This window comes from Oncorhynchus mykiss, unplaced genomic scaffold (assembly GCF_013265735.2).
Source record: "Oncorhynchus mykiss isolate Arlee unplaced genomic scaffold, USDA_OmykA_1.1 un_scaffold_258, whole genome shotgun sequence".
NCBI classification, from domain to species: Eukaryota; Metazoa; Chordata; class Actinopteri; order Salmoniformes; family Salmonidae; genus Oncorhynchus; species Oncorhynchus mykiss.
Window position 1 is genome coordinate 62,092 of NW_023493714.1, and position 22,638 is coordinate 84,729.

At 45.3% G+C, this 22,638-nt stretch overlaps 1 protein-coding gene across 3 annotated transcripts in view; it reads left to right on the forward strand.

Annotated features, from left to right (window-relative positions):
- LOC110515237 (disintegrin and metalloproteinase domain-containing protein 9-like) overlaps positions 1 to 21,220 on the forward strand; it is a 39,109-nt gene extending 17,889 nt beyond the window's left edge. For all 3 annotated transcript variants that reach the window (XM_036973480.1, XM_036973481.1, XM_036973479.1), the window contains 12 exons: positions 1,349 to 1,479; positions 3,123 to 3,294; positions 7,931 to 8,020; positions 8,256 to 8,451; positions 9,304 to 9,412; positions 11,330 to 11,510; positions 11,985 to 12,074; positions 12,397 to 12,502; positions 13,786 to 13,927; positions 16,080 to 16,158; positions 20,613 to 20,653; positions 20,772 to 21,220. In XM_036973480.1, the coding sequence (XP_036829375.1) occupies positions 1,349 to 1,479; positions 3,123 to 3,294; positions 7,931 to 8,020; positions 8,256 to 8,451; positions 9,304 to 9,412; positions 11,330 to 11,510; positions 11,985 to 12,074; positions 12,397 to 12,502; positions 13,786 to 13,927; positions 16,080 to 16,158; positions 20,613 to 20,653; positions 20,772 to 20,871 (1,437 nt within the window). In that variant the 3' untranslated portion in view covers positions 20,872 to 21,220. The remainder of the gene's footprint in view (positions 1 to 1,348; positions 1,480 to 3,122; positions 3,295 to 7,930; positions 8,021 to 8,255; positions 8,452 to 9,303; positions 9,413 to 11,329; positions 11,511 to 11,984; positions 12,075 to 12,396; positions 12,503 to 13,785; positions 13,928 to 16,079; positions 16,159 to 20,612; positions 20,654 to 20,771) is intronic.
- Positions 21,221 to 22,638: the final 1,418 nt, after the last annotated feature.

The following is a 22,638-nucleotide window of genomic DNA, read 5'->3' on the forward strand; positions in this document are numbered from 1 at the left end:
GTTGTGTCAGCCACCTGATAGGTCTAGATTTATTCATGAGTCAGATAGTAACCTAGCCAGCTAGTACCGTCTGAGGCTGTGGTTGTTAGTGTTGTGAGGTTGTGTCAGCCACCTGATAGGTCTAGATTATTCATGAGTCAGTCAGATGTAGAAGACAATAGTGCAGTTTGTTCTCAGACACACCATGACTTCCTCCCAAATGGCACCCTATTGGTCTGCTTCACAAATGGCACCCTATCGCACGGCACCCTATCGCACGGCACCCTATTCCCCTTTTAAACACTACTTTTTTACCCGGAGCCTTGATCAACAGTAGTGCACTATAAAATAAATAGGGTTCTATAGGGCCCTGGTCTAAAGTAGTGCACTATAAAATAAATAGGGTTCTATAGGGCCCTGGTCTAAAGTAGTGCACTATAAAATAAATAGGGTTCTATAGGGCTCTGGTCTAAAGTAGTGCACTATAAAATAAATAGGGTTCTATAGGGCCCTGGTCTAAAGTAGTGCACTATAAAATAAATAGGGTTCTATAGGGCCCTGGTCTAAAGTAGTGCACTATAAAATAAATAGGGTTCTATAGGGCCCTGGTCTAAAGTAGTGCACTATAAAATAAATAGGGTTCTATAGGGCCCTGGTCTAAAGTAGTGCACTATAAAATAAATAGGGTTCTATAGGGCCCTGGTCTAAAGTAGTGCACTATAAAAGAAATAGGGTTCTATAGGGCCCTGGTCTAAAGTAGTGCACTATAAAATAAATAGGGTTCTATAGGGCCCTGGTCTAAAGTAGTGCACTATAAAAGAAATAGGGTTCTATAGGGCCCTGGTCTAAAGTAGTGCACTATAAAATAAATAGGGTTCTATAGGGCCCTGGTCTAAAGTAGTGCACTATAAAAGAAATAGGGTTCTATAGGGCCCTGGTCTAAAGTAGTGCACTATAAAATAAATAGGGTTCTATAGGGCCCTGGTCTAAAGTAGTGCACTATATAGGGAATAGGGTTCTATAGGGCTCTGGTCTAAAGTAGTGCACTATATAGGGAATAGGGTGCCATTTGGGACACATCACAGGAGTTAATCTGCTATGCAAATGTAAACAGGTGAAACCAGTCCACGATGACGAAGCACAGTGTGTTTGTGTCATTCCACAGATTCTTCTTCGTGTGGTAATGTACCGTGTGTAACACCATGTTCCAAAGGCTCCTGCTAACATTTATAGTATTCAGAGGGGTTTTTTCCCAACTCCATTTGGGTTTTTGGTTTAAATCAATTGTCATTTTCTCCTTTAAACATATATATATATATATATTTAACCATTCCACATCTGAACAGCATGTGGTCTTCTATCTCCACAGTATAGTGGTGACGGTCTGGGCTACGTCTCTACTGTCGTGGCCCACGAGATGGGCCATAACCTGGGCATGAATCACGACGACAGCCGCTGTAGCTGTAATGGAGGGAGCTGTATCATGGCTGCCTCGGCAACGTAAGTAAAGTACTGGCCTCGACTGTCATCGCCACAAAAAACCCCTAAAGCAACATTCTCCTTTCCTGAGCGTTGTCTTTTTCAGAGGCCATCTGCTATTCAACCTGTTTGTTGAACTATAGTATATATATATAGTATATATATTAACTGTAAGGTTGCCACTGTATTGGTCAACATTATTTACACTCACCTGCTGAGTGAATTTTTTTATTTTATTTTAACCTTTATTTAACTCGGCAAGTCAGTTAAGAACAAATTCTTTATTTTCAATGACGGCCTAAGAACAGTGGGGTTAACTGCCTGTTCAGGGGCAGAACGACAGATTTGTACCTTGTCAGCTCGGGGGTTTGAACTTGCAACTTTCCGGTTACTAGTCCAACGCTCTAACCACTAGGCTACCCTGCCGCCCCACTATATATACAAAAGTATGTGGACGCCCCTTCAAATTAGTGGATCTGGTTCATTCGGGCCCACACCCATTGCTGACAAGTGTATAAAATCTAGCACACCGCCATGCAATCTCCATAGACAAACATTGGCAGTAGAATGGCCCCATACTGAAGAGCTCAGTGACTTTCAACGTGGCACCGTCATAGGATGCCACCTTTCCAACAAGACAGTTGGAAAGGTTTCTGCCCTGCTAGAGCTGCCCCCCGGTCAACTGTAAGTGCTGTTATTGTGAAGAGGAAACGTCTAGGAGCAACAACTGCTCAGCCACGAAGTGGTAGGCCATACAAGCTGCCAGAACGGGACCGCAGAGTCCTGGGACAAGTAGAGCGTAAATATAGTCTGTCCTCGTTTGCAACACTCACTACAGAGTTCCAAACTGCCTCTGGAAGCAACGTCAGCACAAGAACTGTTCATCAAGAGCTTCATGAAATGAGTTTCCGTGGCTGAGCAGCCGCACACAAGCCTAAGATCACCATGCACAATGCCAAGCGTCGGCTGGAGTGGTGTGGAGCTCACCACCGTTGGACTCTGGAGCAGTAGAAATGCGTTCTCTGAATCACGCTTTTCCATCTGGCAGTCTGACGGACAAATCTGGGTTTGGTGCCAGGAGAACGCTACCTGCCCCAATGCATAGTGCCAACTGTAAAGTTTGGTGGAGGAGGAATAATGGTCTGGGGCTGTTTTTCATGGTTCGGGCCCCTTAGTTCCAGTGAAGGGAAATCTTAACGCTACAGCATACAATGACATTCTAGATGATTCTGTACTTCCAACTTTGTGGCAACAGTTTGGGGAAGGCCCTTTCCTGTTTCAGCATGACAATGCCCTTTTGCACAAAGCGAGGTCCATACAGAAATTATTTGTCGAGATCTGTGTGGAAGAACTTGACTGGCCTGCACAAAGCCCTGACCTGAAGCCTTCCCAGAAGAGTGGAGGCTGTTATAGCAGCAATGTTCCAACATCTAGTGGAAAGCCTTCCCAGAAGAGTGGAGGCTGTTATAGCAGCAAAGGGGGACCAACTCCATATTAATGCCCATGATTTTGGAATGAGATGTTTGACGAGCAGAAATCCACATACTTTTGTCCATATTGATAAGTGTATGTCTCATAGAAATGGAGTCATTGATTGTGACTGATTTGATTGATTCCATCGGTGTGGTATTCATGTACAGCGTCGTCTGTCTTCCCCTCCCCAGTGGATCCACCCTCTTCAGTGACTGTAGTGCCTCTGACTTTGAGCGCCTGGTCCTGCGTGGAGGAGGGGTGTGTCTGTTGAACCAGCCCTCCCAGTCCAACATCGTCTCTGTGGGTAAATGTGGCAACGGAATGTTAGAGGAAGGAGAGGACTGTGACTGTGGAACACCCCAGGTACTGTCTGACTCACCTGTCTTCCTGTCTGTCCTTACCTGTCTTCCTGTCTGACTTACCTGTCTTCCTGTCTGACTCACCTATCTTCCTGTCTGTCCTTATCTGTCTTCCTGTCTGTCTTCCTGTCTGTCCTTATCTGTCTTCCTGTCTGTCCTTATCTGTCTTCCTGTCTGTCCTTACCTGTCTTCCTGTCGGACTTACCTGTCTTCCTGTCGGACTTACCTGTCTTCCTGTCTGACTTACCTGTCTTCCTGTCTGACTCACCTGTCTTCCTGTCTGACTCACCTGTCTTCCTGTCTGACTCACCTGTCTTCCTGTCTGACTCACCTGTCTTCCTGTCTGTCCTTACATTCGTTGATTCACTTGAATGGCTTTCTATTATGCTTGATTCGTTGATTCACTCACACATTGAATGGCTTTCTATTATGCTTGATTCGTTGATTCATTCACACATTGAATGGCTTTCTATTATGCTTGATTCGTTGATTCATTCACACATTGAATGGCTTTCTATTATGCTTAATTCGTTGATTCATTCACACATTGATTGATGATGTATAATTGATTCAGAATGATTTTTCTAATATATATAACATTTCTAATGTTACTTTGTGTTAATGGGAGCTTTGGCTGAGTGTTGTATTTTGGATTCAATAAGGATCCCCATTAGTTCTGTCAAGGCAGCAGCTACTCTTCCTGGGGTTTATTATGGATCCCCATTAGTTCCTGCCAAGGCAGCAGCTACTCTTCCTGGGGTTTATTATGGATCCCCATTAGTTCTGTCAAGGCAGCAGCTACTCTTCCTGGGGTTTATTAAGGATCCCCATTAGTTCCTGCCATGGCAGCAGCTACTCTTCCTGGGGTTTATTATGGATCCCCATTAGTTCTGTCAAGGCAGCAGCTACTCTTCCTGGGGTTTATTAAGGATCCCCATTAGTTCTGTCAAGGCAGCAGCTACTCTTCCTGGGGTTTATTAAGGATCCCCATTAGTTCTGTCAAGGCAGCAGCTACTCTTCCTGGGGTTTATTATGGATCCCCATTAGTTCCTGCCAAGGCAGCAGCTACTCTTCCTGGGGTTTATTATGGATCCCCATTAGTTCTGTCAAGGCAGCAGCTACTCTTCCTGGGGTTTATTATGGATCCCCATTAGTTCCTGCCAAGGCAGCAGCTACTCTTCCTGGGGTTTATTATGGATCCCCATTAGTTCTGTCAAGGCAGCAGCTACTCTTCCTGGGGTTTATTAAGGATCCCCATTAGTTCCTGCCATGGCAGCAGCTACTCTTCCTGGGGTTTATTATGGATCCCCATTAGTTCTGTCAAGGCAGCAGCTACTCTTCCTGGGGTTTATTAAGGATCCCCATTAGTTCTGTCAAGGCAGCAGCTACTCTTCCTGGGGTTTATTATGGATCCCCATTAGTTCCTGCCAAGGCAGCAGCTACTCTTCCTGGGGTTTATTATGGATCCCCATGAGTTCCTGCCAAGGCAGCAGCTACTCTTCCTGGGGTTTATTATGGATCCCCATTAGTTCTGTCAAGGCAGCAGCTACTCTTCCTGGGGTTTATTATGGATCCCCATTAGTTCTGTCAAGGCAGCAGCAACTCTTCCTGTGGTTTATTATGGATCCCCATTAATTCCTGCCAAGGCAGCAGCTACTCTTCCTGGGGTTCATTATGGATCCCCATTAGTTCCTGCCAAGGCAGCAGCTACTCTTCCTGGGGTTCATTATGGATCCCCATTAGTTCCTGCCAAGGCAGCAGCTACTCTTCCTGGGGTTTGTTATGGATCCCCATTAGTTCCTGCCAAGGCAGCAGCTACTCTTCCTGGAGTTTATTATGGATCCCCATTAGTTCCTGCCAAGGCAGCAGCTACTCTTCCTGGGGTTTATTATGGATCCCCATTAGTTCCTGCCAAGGCAGCAGCTACTCTTCCTGGGGTTCATTATGGATCCCCATTAGTTCCTGCCAAGGCAGCAGCTACTCTTCCTGGGGTTTATTATGGATCCCCATTAGTTCTGTCAAGGCAGCAGCTACTCTTCCTGGGGTTTATTATGGATCCCCATTAGTTCCTGCCAAGGCAGCAGCTACTCTTCCTGGGGTTTATTATGGATCCCCATTAGTTCTGTCAAGGCAGCAGCTACTCTTCCTGGGGTTTATTATGGATCCCCATTAGTTCCTGCCAAGGCAGCAGCTACTCTTCCTGGGGTTTATTATGGATCCCCATTAGTTCCTGCCAAGGCAGCAGCTACTCTTCCTGGGGTTTATTATGGATCTCCATTAGTTCCTGCCAAGGCAGCAGCTACCCTTCCTGGGGTTTATTATGGATCCCCATTAGTTCCTGTCAAGGCAGCAGCTACTCTTCCTGGGGTTTATTATGGATCCCCATTAGTTCCTGTCAAGGCAGCAGCTACTCTTCCTGGGGTTTATTATGGATCCCCATAGTTCCTGCCAAGGCAGCAGCTACCCTTCCTGGGGTTTATTATGGATCCCCATGAGTTCCTGCCAAGGCAGCAGCTACTCTTCCTGGGGTTTATTGTGGATCCCCGTTAGTTCCTGCCAAGGCAGCAGCTACTCTTCCTGGGGTTTATTATGGATCCCCATTAGTCCCAGCCAAGGCAGCAGCTACTGTACCTGAGGTCCAACAACATTAAGGCAGTTAAATATAATTAAACATTTACATTTCAACAGATTTCACAACACATTGTGTGTGTTCTCTAAGGCCACTACTTTACAGTACAAAGTGTGTGTGTCCTCCCAGTCCCACTGTTTCATAAGGTTTATTTTTGCCTGTTTAAAAACCAATCTGATTCTACTGCTGCATCAGTTACCTGATGTGGAATAGAGTTCCATGTAGTCATGGCTCTGTAGTACTGTGGAATAGAGTTCCATGTAGTCATGGCTCTATGTAGTACTGTGGAATAGAGTTCCATGTAGTCATGGCTCTATGTAGTACTGTGGAATAGAGTTCCATGTAGTCATGGCTCTATGTAGTACTGTGGAATAGAGTTCCATGTAGTCATGGCTCTATGTAGTACTGTGGAATAGAGTTTCATGTAGTCATGGCTCTATGTAGTACTGTGGAATAGAGTTCCATGTAGTCATGTCTCTATGTAGTACTGTGGAATAGAGTTCCATGTAGTCATGGCTCTATGTAGTACTGTGGAATAGAGTTCCATGTAGTCATGGCTCTATGTAGTACTGTGGAATAGAGCTCCATGTAGTCATGGCTCTATGTAGTACTGTGGAATAGAGTTCCATGTAGTCATGGCTCTATGTAGTACTGTGGAATAGAGTTCCATGTAGTCATGGCTCTGTGTAGTACTGTGGAATAGAGTTCCATGTAGTCATGGCTCTATGTAGTACTGTGGAATAGAGTTCCATGTAGTCATGGCTCTATGTAGTACTGTGGAATAGAGTTCCATGTAGTCATGGCTCTATGTAGTACTGTGCACCTCCCATAGTCTGTTCTGGACTTGGGGACTGTGAAGAGACCTCTGGTGGCATGTCTTGTGGGGTATGCGTGATGAAGTCAATCTCTCCTCTACATTGAGCCAGGACATATGATTAATGTTAGCTGTCCGTGTACATCCAAGGGCCAGCCGTGCTGTCTGTTCTGAGACAATTGTAATTTCCCATGTCCTTCTTTTGTGGCACGTGACCACAAGACTGGACAGTAGTCCAGGTGCCACAAAACTCAGGCCTGCAAGTGCTGTTAAGGCAGAGCAGTGCTTTATTATGGACAGACTTCTCCCCATCTTAGCTACTGTTGTATTACTGTGTTTTCACCATGACTGTTCACAATCTATGGTTACTACAAGCAGTTTAGTCACCTCAACTTGCTCAACTTCCACATTCATTACAAGATTTTGGTGAGGTAAGGGTTTAGTGAATGATTTGTCCCAAATACTTTCAGCTTATTTATATTGCCACCCATTCTTAAACTGACTGCAGCTCTTATTGCAGTGATTTCACTTGCTGTGGTAGCTGACGTGATGAGTCATAGACACAGTATTTTCTCAGTGCCAATTGCAGCTCATTAGTAAAGATTGAACAAAGCAAGGGGCCTAGACAGCTGCCCTGGGGAATGCCTGACTCTACCAGGATTATGTTGGCTTCCGTTAAAGAACACCCCCTGGGTTCTGTTAGACAGGTAACTCTTTATCCACAATATAGCAAGTGGTGTAAAGCCATAACACAGATGTTTTTCCAACAGCAGATTATGACCGATAATGTCAGAAGATGGACTGAAGTCTAAAAAAAAACATCCCCCACAATCTGTTAATTTAATCTGTTAACAGGCTGATTGGTTGGCTGTTTGATCCAGTAAAGGGTGCTTTGCTATTCTTGGGTAGCGGAATGACTTTTGCTTCCCTCCAGGCCTGGGGGCATACACTTTCCTGTAAGGCTTAGATTGAAGATATGGAAAATAGGAGTGGCAATATCGTTCAATATTATCCTCAGTCATTTTCCATCAAAAATGTCAGACCCAGGTAGCTTGTCATGATTGATAGACAACACTTTTTAAATAATTCAAAATTACAATGCATGTATTTTATAATTTGGTCAGTTATCCATGGATGTGTCGGTTCAGAATTTAGTTTTTGACATGCCTAAGTTTACTAATCTTGCCGATGTTGCAGGAATGTACCAATAAGTGCTGTGACGCGGCCACCTGTAAGTTGACCTGGGGATCGGCCTGCGCTCAGGGAGCCTGCTGCAAGGACTGCAAGGTTAGTCCAGCTGCTGTCGGTCTTCAAAACCGTATGGATTAGGGCGCTCCCCAAACCGGACAGCAAATCAATGATCTTCAATGAAAGCAGTTTGTTGGTGGGGGAGGGCCTAGGATTGTGTTGAGCTATTTCGTCAGAGGTTTCAACTTGGGAGGTGTCAACTTTTGATTTTAAATATGAAAACCGATTTTGAAAATTTATGTTTCTCCGGCCTAATTTCTCTCCAATTTTTCAGATCAGCGTGTCAGGGACACCGTGCAGGGGATCTGTCAACTCATGCGACCTCCCAGAATACTGCAACGGCTCCACCTCCTACTGTCCATCTGACTTCTATATCATGGATGGGCTTCTCTGTGAGAACAACGCGGCGTACTGTTATGAGGGCCGCTGCCAGACCTACGACTACCAATGCAAACATCTTTTTGAAACAGGTACAAAATAAACATATTTATATATTTTATTTTCTATATTTTATTTTTATTTTTTATATTTTATTTTTATTTTAAATATTGTATTTAATTTAAATTGTATATATTTTATATTTATTTTATACATTTTATTTTATATATTTTATTTTATTTTTATATTATATATTTTATTTTAATTTTATATATTTGATTTTAATTTTATATATTTTATTTTATTTTAATTTTATATATTTGATTTTATTTTAATTTTATATATTTGATTTTATTTTAATTTTATATATTTGATTTTATTTTTATATTATATATTTTATTTTAATTTTATATATTTTATTTTATTTTTATATTATATATTTTATTTTAATTTTATATATTTTATTTTAATTTTATATATTTGATTTTATTTTAATTTTATATATTTGATTTTATTTTAATTTTATATATTTGATTTTTATTTTATATATTTTATTTTATATATTTTATTTTCTATATTTGATTTTATTTTAATTTTATTTTCATTTTCTATATTTTATTTTTATTTTCTATATTTTATTTTATTTTCATTTTCTTTTTTATTTTAATTTTCTATATTTTATTTTATTTTCATTTTCTTTTTTATTTTAATTTTATACATTTAATTTTATTTTTATTTTATATATTTGATTAGATTTTTATTTTATATATTTTATTTTATATATTTTATTTTATATATTTTATTTTATATATTTGATTTTATTTTTATTTTCTATATTTGAATCAAGAAAGTAACTGTGACCTTGTGACCTGACTGTTAATATTTTCCTTCTTTTATTTCTTAAGTCTGAAATGTTAAATGTTTTGATTTATTTTTCTTCCCAGGTGCAAGCAAAGCAGCAGACATCTGCTTTCAGACGGCTAATCTAAAGGGGGATGCGTTTGGGAACTGTGGCATGACGTCGTCAGGGACCTATGTGAAATGTAGTTTGGCGTAAGTGATCTGAATTTGTCATCGGCATTCATAATTGATGAAAAAGTAAGATGAGAAATGTTTCATTACTGTTAAGTTTTACAACACCTACTCATTCCAGGGTTCTAGAACACCTACTCATTCTAGGGTTCTAGAACACCTACTCATTCCAGGGTTCTAGAACACCTACTCATTCCAGGGTTCTAGAACACCTACTCATTCTAGGGTTTTTCTTCATTTTTTATATGTTCTACATTGTAGAATAATAGTGAAGACATCAAAACTATGTAATAACACATATGGAATCATGTAGTAACCAAAAAAAGTGTTGGGAGGTTGAGAGAATGTCAAGGCAAAGGGTGGCTCTGTAAAATATATTTTGAATTGTTTGACACTTTTTTGTTTAACACATGATGGTAATAGAGCCCAGCCCCCCGGGGCGGAGTGTAGATCCCCAGCCCCCCGGGGCAGAGGGTAGAGCCCAGCCCCCCTGGGCGGAGGGTGGAGCCCCAGCCCCCCTGGGCGGAGGGTAGAGCCACTACTGACTCCCTCCCTGTCTCCACTGTGTTACTCCTGACTCCCTCCCTGTCTCCACTGTGTTACTACTGACTCCCTCCCTGTCTCCACTGTGTTACTCCTGACTCCCTCCCTGTCTCCACTGTGTTACTCCTGACTCCCTCCCTGTCTCCACTGTGTTACTACTGACTCCCTCCCTGTCTCTACTGTGTTACTCCTGACTCCCTCCCTGTCTCCACTGTGTTACTCCTGACTCCCTCCCTGTCTCCACTGTGTTACTCCTGACTCCCTCCCTGTCTCCACTGTGTTACTACTGACTCCCTCCCTGTCTCCACTGTGTTACTACTGACTCCCTCCCTGTCTCCACTGTGTTACTCCTGACTCCCTCCCTGTATAGAGTTACTCCTGACTCCCTCCCTGTATAGAGTTACTACTGACTCCCTCCCTATATGGAGTTACTACTGACTCCCCCCTGTCTCCACTGTGTACCTGTATAGAGTTACTACTGACTCCCTCCCTATATGGAGTTACTACTGACTCCCTCCCTGTCTCCACTGAGTTACTACTGACTCCCTCCCTGTCTCCACTGTGTTACTCCTGACTCCCTCCCTGTCTCCACTGTGTTACTACTGACTCCCTCCCTGTCTCCACTGAGTTACTACTGACTCCCTCCCTGTCTCCACTGTGTTACTACTGACTCCCTCCCTGTCTCCACTGAGTTACTACTGACTCCCTCCCTGTCTCCACTGTGTTACTACTGACTCCCTCCCTGTCTCCACTGTGTTACTACTGACTCCCTCCCTGTCTCCACTGTGTTACTCCTGACTCCCTCCCTGTCTCCACTGTGTTACTACTGACTCCCTCCCTGTCTCCACTGTGTTACTACTGACTCCCTCCCTGTCTCCACTGTGTTACTACTGACTCCCTCCCTGTCTCCACTGTGTTACTACTGACTCCCTCCCTGTCTCCACTGAGTTACTACTGACTCCCTCCCTGTCTCCACTGTGTTACTCCTGACTCCCTCCCTGTCTCTACTGTGTTCCTGTATAGAGTTACTACTGACTCCCTCCCTATATGGAGTTACTACTGACTCCCTCCCTGTCTCCACTGTGTTACTACTGACTCCCTCCCTGTCTCCACTGTGTTACTACTGACTCCCTCCCTGTCTCCACTGTGTTACTACTGACTCCCTCCCTGTCTCTACTGTGTTACTACTGACTCCCTCCCTGTCTCCACTGTGTTACTACTGACTCCCTCCCTGTCTCCACTGTGTTACTACTGACTCCCTCCCTGTCTCCACTGTGTTACTACTGACTCCCTCCCTGTCTCCACTGTGTTACTACTGACTCCCTCCCTGTCTCCACTGTGTTCCTGTATAGAGTTACTACTGACTCCCTCCCTGTCTCCACTGTGTTCCTGCAGTAATGCCATGTGTGGGAAGGTACAGTGCACTAACGTAAACACCAACAACCCTCCTCCTGGAGGCTCGGTCAGTAACCAGATCATCGATGGTTCTTCGTGTGTCAACGCAGACTTTAACCTGGGCTCTGATGTTCTGGACCCTGCCTATGTCAACCAGGGCAGCCCCTGCACCAAGGGGAAGGTAAGATTAGCATTTTTGGTTTCAGTGTCTTCAACTTTGTCCCTTTCTGTCTTTCTAAGATGATGTCACTTCCTCCACGGGGTGGGTGGTGTGTGTTGAGACATTTCTTTCACAGAGCGGGTGGTGTGTGTGTTGAGCCATTTCTTTCACAGGGTGGGTGGTGTGTGTTGAGCCATTTCTTTCACAGGGTGGGTGGTGTGTGTTGAGCCATTTCTTTCACAGCGTGGGTGGTGTGTTGAGCCATTTCTTCCACAGTGTGGGTGGTGTGTGTTGAGCCATTTCTTCCACAGTGTGGGTGGTGTGTGTTGAGCCATTTCTTCCACAGTGTGGGTGGTGTGTGTTGAGCCATTTCTTCCACAGTGTGGGTGGTGTGTACTGAGGCGGCAGGACAACCATAATGCCTTGTAGTCATTGCTATGGGAGGTTTGTTTGAATCCAGAGATAATATCCAGGACTCCTCTCTTTTTATTACAGGCCTGCCTTGACTTCCAGTGTGTGAATGCCTCAGCTCTACTGCCTGTTGACCTCCACTGTGATGCCAACAACACATGTAACAGCCGGGGGGTAAGAGAAGGTCTCATTCTACATTCTACGTACAGGCCATCTGATTGGCTCTTCTGAGAGATCTCACCCTCTAGAAGGGGTTTGGTACATCACGTGTTACAGGCCATCTGATTGGCTCTTCTGGGGAGAGGTCTCGCCCTCTAGAAGGGGTTTGGTACATCACGTGTTACAGGCCATCTGATTGGCTCTTCTGGGGAGTCAAGACCAGTGTCTATTGTATTGGCTGGTTGATTAGTTAATTGTTTGGCTCTACTTGGGAGAGAGACCAGTGTCTATTGTATTGGCTGGTTGATTAGTTAATTGATTGGTATATCTCCCCCAGGTGTGTAACAACCAGGGCCACTGCCACTGTAATGACGGCTGGGGACCTCCTAACTGTGCCAAGTCAGGGAGAGGGGGCAGTGTGGACAGCGGGCCTGCACAGATAGGTAATCTTCACTGCACACCTTAACTCCCTCTACCTGTCTGTCATTATAGACAGGTACTGTTCACTGCACATCTTTCCTGTCTCTACCTGCCTGTCATTATAGACGGGTACTGTTCACTGCACACCTTTCCTGTCTCTACCTGCCTGTCATTATAGACAGGTACTGTTCACTGCACACCTTTCCTCCCTCTACCTGCCTGTCATTATAGACGGGTACTGTTCACTGCACACCTTACCTGTCATTATAGACAGGTACTGTTCACTGCACACCTTTCCTGTCTCTACCTGCCTGTCATTATAGACAGGTACTGTTCACTGCACACCTTTCCTGTCTCTACCTGCCTGTCATTATAGACAGGTACTGTTCACTGCACACCTTTCCTGTCTCTACCTGCCTGTCATTATAGACAGGTACTGTTCACTGCACACCTTTCCTGTCATTATAGACAGGTACTGTTCACTGCACACCTTTCCTGTCTCTACCTGCCTGTCATTATAGACAGGTACTGTTCACTGCACACCTTTCCTGTCTCTACCTGCCTGTCATTATAGACAGGTACTGTTCACTGCACACCTTTCCTGTCTCTACCTGCCTGTCATTATAGACAGGTACTGTTCACTGCACACCTTTCCTGTCTCTACCTGCCTGTCATTATAGACAGGTACTGTTCACTGCACACCTTTCCTGTCTCTACCTGCCTGTCATTATAGACGGGTACTGTTCACTGCACACCTTTCCTGTCTCTACCTGCCTGTCATTATAGACAGGTACTGTTCACTGCACACCTTTCCTGTCTCTACCTGCCTGTCATTATAGACAGGTACTGTTCACTGCACACCTTTCCTGTCATTATAGACAGGTACTGTTCACTGCACACCTTTCCTGTCTCTACCTGCCTGTCATTATAGACAGGTACTGTTCACTGCACACCTTTCCTGTCTCTACCTGCCTGTCATTATAGACAGGTACTGTTCACTGCACACCTTTCCTGTCATTATAGACAGGTACTGTTCACTGCACACCTTTCCTGTCTCTACCTGCCTGTCATTATAGACAGGTACTGTTCACTGCACACCTTTCCTCCCTCTACCTGCCTATCATTATAGACAGGTGCTGTTCACTGCACACCTGTCCTCCCTCTGCCTGTCTGTCATTATAGACAGGTGCTGTTCACTGCACACCTTTCCTGTCTCTACCTGCCTGTCATTATAGACAGGTGCTGTTCACTCCCTGAGGGACGGCCTGCTGACCTTCACTAATAACTATCACTCTGCTGCTCCCAGATTATTCCCTGAGGGACGGCCTGCTGATCTTCTTCCTGCTGGTGGTTCCCATCCTGGTGCTGCTGGTGTTAGTACTGCTCTATGTGTTCAGAAGGGATACCCTGGAAAGATGCCTCAAAGGACCACGCTCCAGACGCTCTAGGTAAACACTGTCTATCACCACGCTCCAGACGCTCTAGGTAAACACTGTCTATCACCACGCTCCAGACACTCTAGGTAAACACTGTCTATCACCACGCTCCAGACACTCTAGGTAAACACTGTCTATCACCACGCTCCAGACACTCTAGGTAAACACTGTCTATCACCACGCTCCAGACACTCTAGGTAAACACTGTCTATCACCACGCTCCAGACCCTCTAGGTTAACACTGTCTATCACCACGCTCCAGACCCTCTAGGTAAACACTGTCTATCACCACGCTCCAGACGCTCTAGGTAAACACTGTCTATCACCACGCTCCAGACACTCTAGGTAAACACTGTCTATCACCACGCTCCAGACGCTCCGGGTAAACCCAGTCGTGGATATCAACAGTCTATCACCACGCTCCAGGTAAACCCAGTCGTGGATATCAACAGTCTATCACCACGCTCCGGGTAAACCCAGTCGTGGATATAAACAGTCTATCACCACGGTTTCATCCACAGTTTGTAAGTCATAAACATGTTTTTTAAATGATCCTGACGGCTGTGATGGAAACAAAACGTGGAAACATTGAAGTTGACATTTTTATTCGGTACACGAATACTTGAGCGAAGAAGTACATTTTGTGTACTCTGTCATCACGCACTGGTTTCTATCAGCAAAAAGTATATTATACATATATATATATATCTATCTATCTATCTATCTATCTATCTGGAAACACCACTGGTGGGGAAAATGCATATTTCCGTAATGCGGATTCTAGAGTATTCCTCTGAAATTCTATCGCTAATTGGATGGACACCTAGCTATGGATACTTACAGTTGAAGTTGGAAGTTTACATACACCTTTAGCCAAATTACATTTAAACTCAGTTTTTCACAATTCTTGACATTTAATCCTAGTAAAAATTCCCTGTTTTAGGTCAGTTAGGATCCCCACTTTATTTTAAGAATGTGAAATGTCAGAATAATAGGACAGAGAATGATTTATTTCAGCTTCTATTTCTTTCATCACAATCCCAGTGGGTCAGACGTTTACATTCACTCAATTAGTATTTGGTAGCATTGCCTTTAAATTGTTTAACTTCGGTCAAATGTTTCGGGTAGCCTTCCACAAGATTCCCACAATAAGTTGGGTGAATTTTGGCCCATTCCCCCTGACAGAGCTGGTGTAACTGAGTCAGGTTTGTAGGCCTCCTTGCTCGCACACGCTTTTTCAGTTCTGCCCACAATTTTTCTATGGGATTGAGGTCAGGGCTTTGTGATGGCCACTCCAATACCTTGACTTTTTTGTCCTTAAGCCGTTTTGTGACAACTTTGGAAGTATGCTTGGGGTCATTGTCCATTTGGAAGACCCATTTGCGACCAAGTTTTAACTTCCTGACTGATGTCTTGAAATGTTGCTTCAATATATCCACATAATTTCCCTCCCTCATGAAGCCATCTATTTTGTGAAGTGCACCAGTCCCTCCTGCAGCAAAGCACCCCCACAACATGATGCTGCCACCCCCGTGCTTCACGGTTGGGATGGTGTTCTTCGGCTTGCAAGACTCCCCCTTTTTCCTCCAAACATAACGATGGTCATTATGGCCAAACAGTTATATTTTCGTTTCATCAGACCAGAGTACATTTCTCCAAAAAGTACGATCTTTGTCCCCATGTGCAGTTGCAAACCGCAGTCTGGCTCTATGGCGGTTTTGGAGCAGCGGCTTCTTCCTTGCTGAGCGGCCTTTCAGGTTATGTTGATATAGGACTCATCAGAAGCTTCTAAAGCCGTGACATCATTTTCTGGAATTTCCCAAGCTGTTTCCCAAACTAAGAAATTAGTGGAGTGGTTGATAAATTAGTTTTAATGACTCCAACCCAAGTGTATGTAAACTTCACACTTCAACTGTAGCTTATGGACACCTAGATTATGAGTAAACCAACAAAATGTCAATAAATATTCTTGTCTCTGTAAATTGGGTTCATCTCATCACAAAACTGTACAAACCTAGATGGTGGCACTTCTTTGATTAGTTTAACAGGTTGTGTGACAGAAATAGAAATTGTATGAGATTAAAAGCATATAGTATGTAAAACTGGGTGACTTTCTCTGGGTCACAGCTGTTGCATTTCACATGATGATTTCTAATGTACGCAGGTCAGGAAACACAGCGAATGGCAATGCCCCGAAACAACCAACTACACAACCTCCAGCAACACAGGCCCCACCCCCTCAGGTAAACTGTTTTTTCCCCCAGCAACACAGGCCCCGCCCCCTCGAGTCAAACTGTTACCCCAGCAACACAGGCCCCACCCCCTCGGGTCAAACTGTTACCCCAGCAACACAGGCCCCGCCCCCTTGGGTCAAACTGTTACCCCAGCAACACAGGCCCCACCCCCTCGGGTCAAACTGTTACCCCAGCAACACAGGCCCCACCCCCTCGGGTCAAACTGTTCCCCCAGCAACACAGGCCCCACCCCCTCGGGTAAACAGTTCCACTACATGTACAGTGGGATCTGATATTGACACCCTTGATAAAAAATGAGAAAAAATTATTCAAATACTCATCTATTACAAAAATTGAAATTATATTATTTTATTCATCATTCTCAAAGGTACGTCTTAGACCATTCCTCCATACAGAACCCATACAGATCTTAGACCATTCCTCCATACAGAACCCTTACAGATCCTTCATATCCTTTGTCTGTGCTTGTGGACTGCCCTTCTCAATTCAAACCACAGGATTTCAATGGATTTCAAGTCCGGAGACTGAGATGGCCATTGATAAATGTAGATTATGAATGTTGCATTGGAACCGGTGCTTTGGTCAGATGAGAATACAGGCCACGTCCACCCAGTGGTGGTGTCTGAGAATACAGGCCACGTCCACCCAGTGGTGGTGTCTGAGAATACAGGCCACGTCCACCCAGTGGTGTCTGAGAATACAGGCCACGTACACCCAGTGGTGGGGTCTGAGAATACAGGCCACGTCCACCCAGTGGTGGTGTCTGAGAATACAGGCCACGTCCACCCAGTGGTGGTGTCTGAGAATACAGGCCACGTCCACCCAGTGGTGTCTGAGAATACAGGCCACGTCCACCCAGTGGTGGGGTCTGAGAATACAGGCCACGTCCACCCAGTGGTGTCTGAGAATACAGGCCACGTCCACCCAGTGGTGGGGTCTGAGAATACAGGCCACGTCCACCCAGTGGTGGTGTCTGAGAATACAGGCCACGTCCACCCAGTGGTGTCTGAGAATACAGGCCACGTCCACCCAGTGGTGGGGTCTGAGAATACAGGCCACGTCCACCCAGTGGTGGGGTCTGAGAATACAGGCCACGTCCACCCAGTGGTGGGGTCTGAGAATACAGGCCACGTCCACCCAGTGGTGGGGTCTGAGAATACAGGCCACGTCCACCCAGTGGTGGTGTCTGAGAATACAGGCCACGTACCCAGTGGTGGGGTCTGAGAATACAGGCCACGTACCCAGTGGTGAGGTCTGAGAATACAGGCCACGTACCCAGTGGTGGGGTCTGAGAATACAGGCCACGTCCACCCAGTGGTGGCTTCAGTGTGTCTGAGAATACAGGCCACGTCCACCCAGTGGTGGCTTCAGTGTGTCTGAGAATACAGGCCACGTCCACCCAGTGGTGGCTTCAGTGTGTCTGAGAATACAGGCCACGTCCACCCAGTGGGGTCTGAGAATACAGGCCACGTCCACCCAGTGGTGAGGTCTGAGAATACAGGCCACGTCCACCCAGTGGTGGGGTCTGAGAATACAGGCCACGTCCACCCAGTGGTGTCTGAGAATACAGGCCACGTCCACCCAGTGGTGGGGTCTGAGAATACAGGCCACGTCCACCCAGTGGTGGGGTCTGAGAATACAGGCCACGTCCACTCAGTGGTGTCTGAGAATACAGGCCACGTCCACTCAGTGGTGTCTGAGAATACAGGCCACGTCCACCCAGTGGTGTCTGAGAATACAGGCCACGTCCACCCAGTGGGGTCTGAGAATACAGGCCACGTCCACCCAGTGGTGTCTGAGAATACAGGCCACGTCCACCCAGTGGGGTCTGAGAATACAGGCCACGTCCACCCAGTGGTGTCTGAGAATACAGGCCACGTCCACCCAGTGGTGTCTGAGAATACAGGCCACGTCCACCCAGTGGTGGGGTCTGAGAATACAGGCCACGTCCACCCAGTGGTGGATTGGGTGTGTCTGAGAATACAGGCCACGTCCACCCAGTGGTGGCTTCAGTGTGTCTGAGAATACAGGCCACGTCCACCCAGTGGTGGCTTCAGTGTGTCTGAGAATACAGGCCACGTCCACCCAGTGGTGGCTTCAGTGTGTCTGAGAATACAGGCCACGTACACCCAGTGGTGGGGTCTGAGAATACAGGCCACGTCCACCCAGTGGGGTCTGAGAATACAGGCCACGTCCACCCAGTGGTGTCTGAGAATACAGGCCACGTCCACCCAGTGGTGGGGTCTGAGAATACAGGCCACGTCCACCCAGTGGTGGTGTCTGAGAATACAGGCCACGTCCACCCAGTGGTGTCTGAGAATACAGGCCACGTCCACCCAGTGGTGTCTGAGAATACAGGCCACGTACACCCAGTGGTGGGGTCTGAGAATACAGGCCACGTCCACTCAGTGGTGTCTGAGAATACAGGCCACGTCCACCCAGTGGTGTCTGAGAATACAGGCCACGTCCACCCAGTGGTGTCTGAGAATACAGGCCACGTACACCCAGTGGTGTCTGAGAATACAGGCCACGTACACCCAGTGGTGGGGTCTGAGAATACAGGCCACGTCCACCCAGTGGTGGGGTCTGAGAATACAGGCCACGTACACCCAGTGGTGTCTGAGAATACAGGCCACGTCCACCCAGTGGTGGTGTCTGAGAATACAGGCCACGTCCACCCAGTGGTGGGTTCAGTGTGTCTGAGAATACAGGCCACGTCCACCCAGTGGTGGCTTCAGTGTGTCTGAGAATACAGGCCACGTCCACCCAGTGGTGGGGTCTGAGAATACAGGCCACGTACCCAGTGGTGGTGTCTGAGAATACATGAGCAGAAAAGAACCCCCAACCTACTGTATAATATGGTGGTGAATCTTTAATGTTGTGGGGCTGTTCTACTTCTGCTGGTCCTGGAGGCCTTGTTAAGGTCAACGGACTTTAGGTTATGGACTTTACCCAGTTCCAGGACATTTTAGCCAACAACCTGGTTGACTCTGTGAGGAGGCTGAACTTTGACCACAAGTGGCTCTTCTAGCAATACAATAACCCCAAGCACACATCGAAATGGTTATTTTGCTACATAATCCACATTTTGCAATCGCCATCTGTCTCTGGTCTTGAAATCCATTGAAAACCTGTGGTTTGAATTGAGGAGGGTAGTATACAAGAGCAGACAGAGGATATCAATGATCTGTGGTTTGAATTGAGGAGGGTAGTATACAAGAGCAGACAGAGGATATCAAGGATCTGTGGTTTGAATTGAGGAGGGTAGTATACAAGAGCAGACAGAGGATATCAAGGATCTGTGGTTAGATCTGGTTGTATAGCCCACTCCCATGACCAGGCTAGATCTGGTTGTATAGCCCACTCCCATGACCAGGCTAGATCTGGTTGTATAGCCCACTCCCATGACCAGGCTAGATCTGGTTGTATAGCCCACTCCCATGACCAGGCTAGATCTGGTTGTATAGCCCACTCCCATGACCAGGCTAGATCTGGTTGTATAGCCCACTCCCATGACCAGGCTAGATCTGGTTGTATAGCCCACTCCCATGACCAGGCTAGATCTGGTTGTATAGCCCACTCCCATGACCAGGCTAGATCTGGTTGTATAGCCCACTCCCATGACCAGGCTAGATCTGGTTGTATAGCCCACTCCCATGACCAGGCTAGATCTGGTTGTATAGCCCACTCCCAGTGGTCATGGGAGTGGGCTATACAACCAGATCTAGCCTGGTCATGGGAGTGGGCTATACAACACAAACAGATCTAGCCTGGTCATGGGAGTGGGCTATACAACACAAACAGATCTAGCCTGGTCATGGGAGTGGGCTATACAACCAGATCTAGCCTGGTCATGGGAGTGGGCTATACAACACAAACAGATCTAGCCTGGTCATGGGAGTGGGCTATACAACACAAACAGATCTAGCCTGGTCATGGGAGTGGGCTATACAACACAAACAGACCTAGCCTGGTCATGGGAGTGGGCTATACAACCAGATCTAGCCTGGTCATGGGAGTGGGCTATACAACACAAACAGACCTAGCCTGGTCATGGGAGTGGGCTATATAACACAACCAGACCTAGCCTGGTCATGGGAGTGGGCTATACAACACAAACAGACCTAGCCTGGTCATGGGAGTGGGCTATATAACACAACCAGACCTAGCCTGGTCATGGGAGTGGGCTATATAACACAACCAGACCTAGCCTGGTCATGGGAGTGGGCTATACAACACAAACAGACCTAGCCTGGTCATGGGAGTGGGCTATATAACACAAACAGTTCTAGCCTGGTCATGGGAGTGGGCTATACAACCAGACCTAGCCTGGTCATGGGAGTGGGCTATACAACACAAACAGACCTAGGACCTTTTCCAGTATGTGACTTATTAATCAGTTTACATGTTGTAGTAATTCTGCTCTCTTCATCTGTTTCCAGCCAATGCCTACATATCCACCATCCTCTACCTCAGGACCCAGGTATTAATGCTTTATCGTAGCATATTGGGGGGGGGGGGGGAAGAGTGTCCATATTACAAACGCCTTAGTTGTATGTTTTATTTTTTAATGTTGATTTTAGTTTTAATATGCCACTTAGGTATGGAGAAAACAACAATTGGAACCAACCTCCTGCCTCCCAGCCACCTCTCCCCCAGCAAGGCCCAGGTGTTCCCAAACCCATCCCTCCCAAGCATTAACCCTGACAGAAACACCCCTTCGAACATAATGTGGGGCTCTTCCCTCATTCGTCATTGTAAATTTCATATTTGTATTTTACTCACATTTGTATGATCGTTTGTGGATATCTAAATAATAATAATAATTTAAAAAACATTTTATTGCAGGAACATGATTTGGTGACAGGGACTTTTTAAGATATTGCTTTTTACATTATTACTACGGAAATGAAGGTAACACATTTTGTAATAAAAATATACATATTGTTGATATTGTTCAGTTCCAGAAAGGCTCAATTTATTTTATGAGCGGTTTACAAGATCTTTTTTAATATTTAAATGTTACTCATAATAAAAATGTAATATAATATTTTCCTGCCTTATTTTCCATTGTTTTATTAGGCCAATCTTTCATTCCGAGGTACAGTAGAATATTACCAGAGTTTCTAAACCCAGAGGTACAGTAGAATATTACCAGAGTTTCTAAACCCAGAGGTACAGTAGAATATTACCAGAGTTTCTAAACCCAGAGGTACAGTAGAATATTACCAGAGTTTCTAAACCCAGAGGTACAGTAGAATATTACCAGAGTTTCTAAACCCAGAGGTACAGTAGAATATTACCAGAGTTTCTAAACCCAGAGGTACAGTAGAATATTACCAGAGTTTCTAAACCCAGAGGTACAGTAGAATATTACCAGAGTTTTTAAACCCAGAGGCGCAACATCGCGAGATTTCTAGTAACGCTTGTGAAACAGACCATGCCGGAGTTTGAAAAGTAAAATCAAATTATTGCTGACTTACTTTGTAGACAGCAGGTGTAGACTAACAGTGGAAATCAGTAGAAAATAACATGGCTGTGTATATATATATATATATATATATATATATATATATATATATATATATATATATATATATATATATATATACACACACACACACTGCATTTGGAAAGTATTCAGACCCCTTGACTTTCTCCACTTTTCTTTTACATTACAGCCTCATTCTAAAATAATTACTATAAAATCCTCAATCTACACACAACATCCCATAATGACAAAGCGAAAACAGGTTTAGAAGTTTTTGCTCATTTCTAAAAGATAAAAAAAAGATACTGTTTTCAGACCCTTTGCTATGAGACTACTATTGAGCTCAGGTGCATCCTGTTTCCATTGATCGTCTTTGAAATGTTTCTACAGCTTGACTGGAGTCCACCTGGAGTAAATTCAATGGATTGGAAAATATTTGGGAAGGTACACACCTGTCTATATAAAGGTCCCACAGTTGACATGTCAGAGCAAAAACCAAGCCATGAGGTTGAAGGAATTGTCAGTAGAGCTCCGAGACAGGATTGTGTCGAGGCACAGATCTGGGGAAGGGTACCCAACAATTTACCCAACCCACTTGTAGTTTGTCAAAAGGCACCTAAAGACTCTCAGACCATGAGAAACAAGATTCTCTAGTCGGATGAAACCAAGATTAAACTCGTTGGCCTGAATGCCAAGCGTCACGTCTGGTGGAAACCTGGCACCATCCCTACGGTGAAGCATGGTGGTAGCAGCATGCTGTGGGGATTTTTTTCAGTGGCAGGGACTGGGTGATGTGCCAAGCTTGTAGCGTCCTACCCAAGAAGACTCGAGGCTGTAATCACTGCCAAAGGTGTAGTAAAGGGTCTGAATACTTCTGTGGTATTCTAACCAGGGGTCAAAGTTCAATTCATTTCTTCCAGGTACAGGACATTCTATATGTTCACACTTACACCAACCTGTGTTATGGGCTGAGTCAT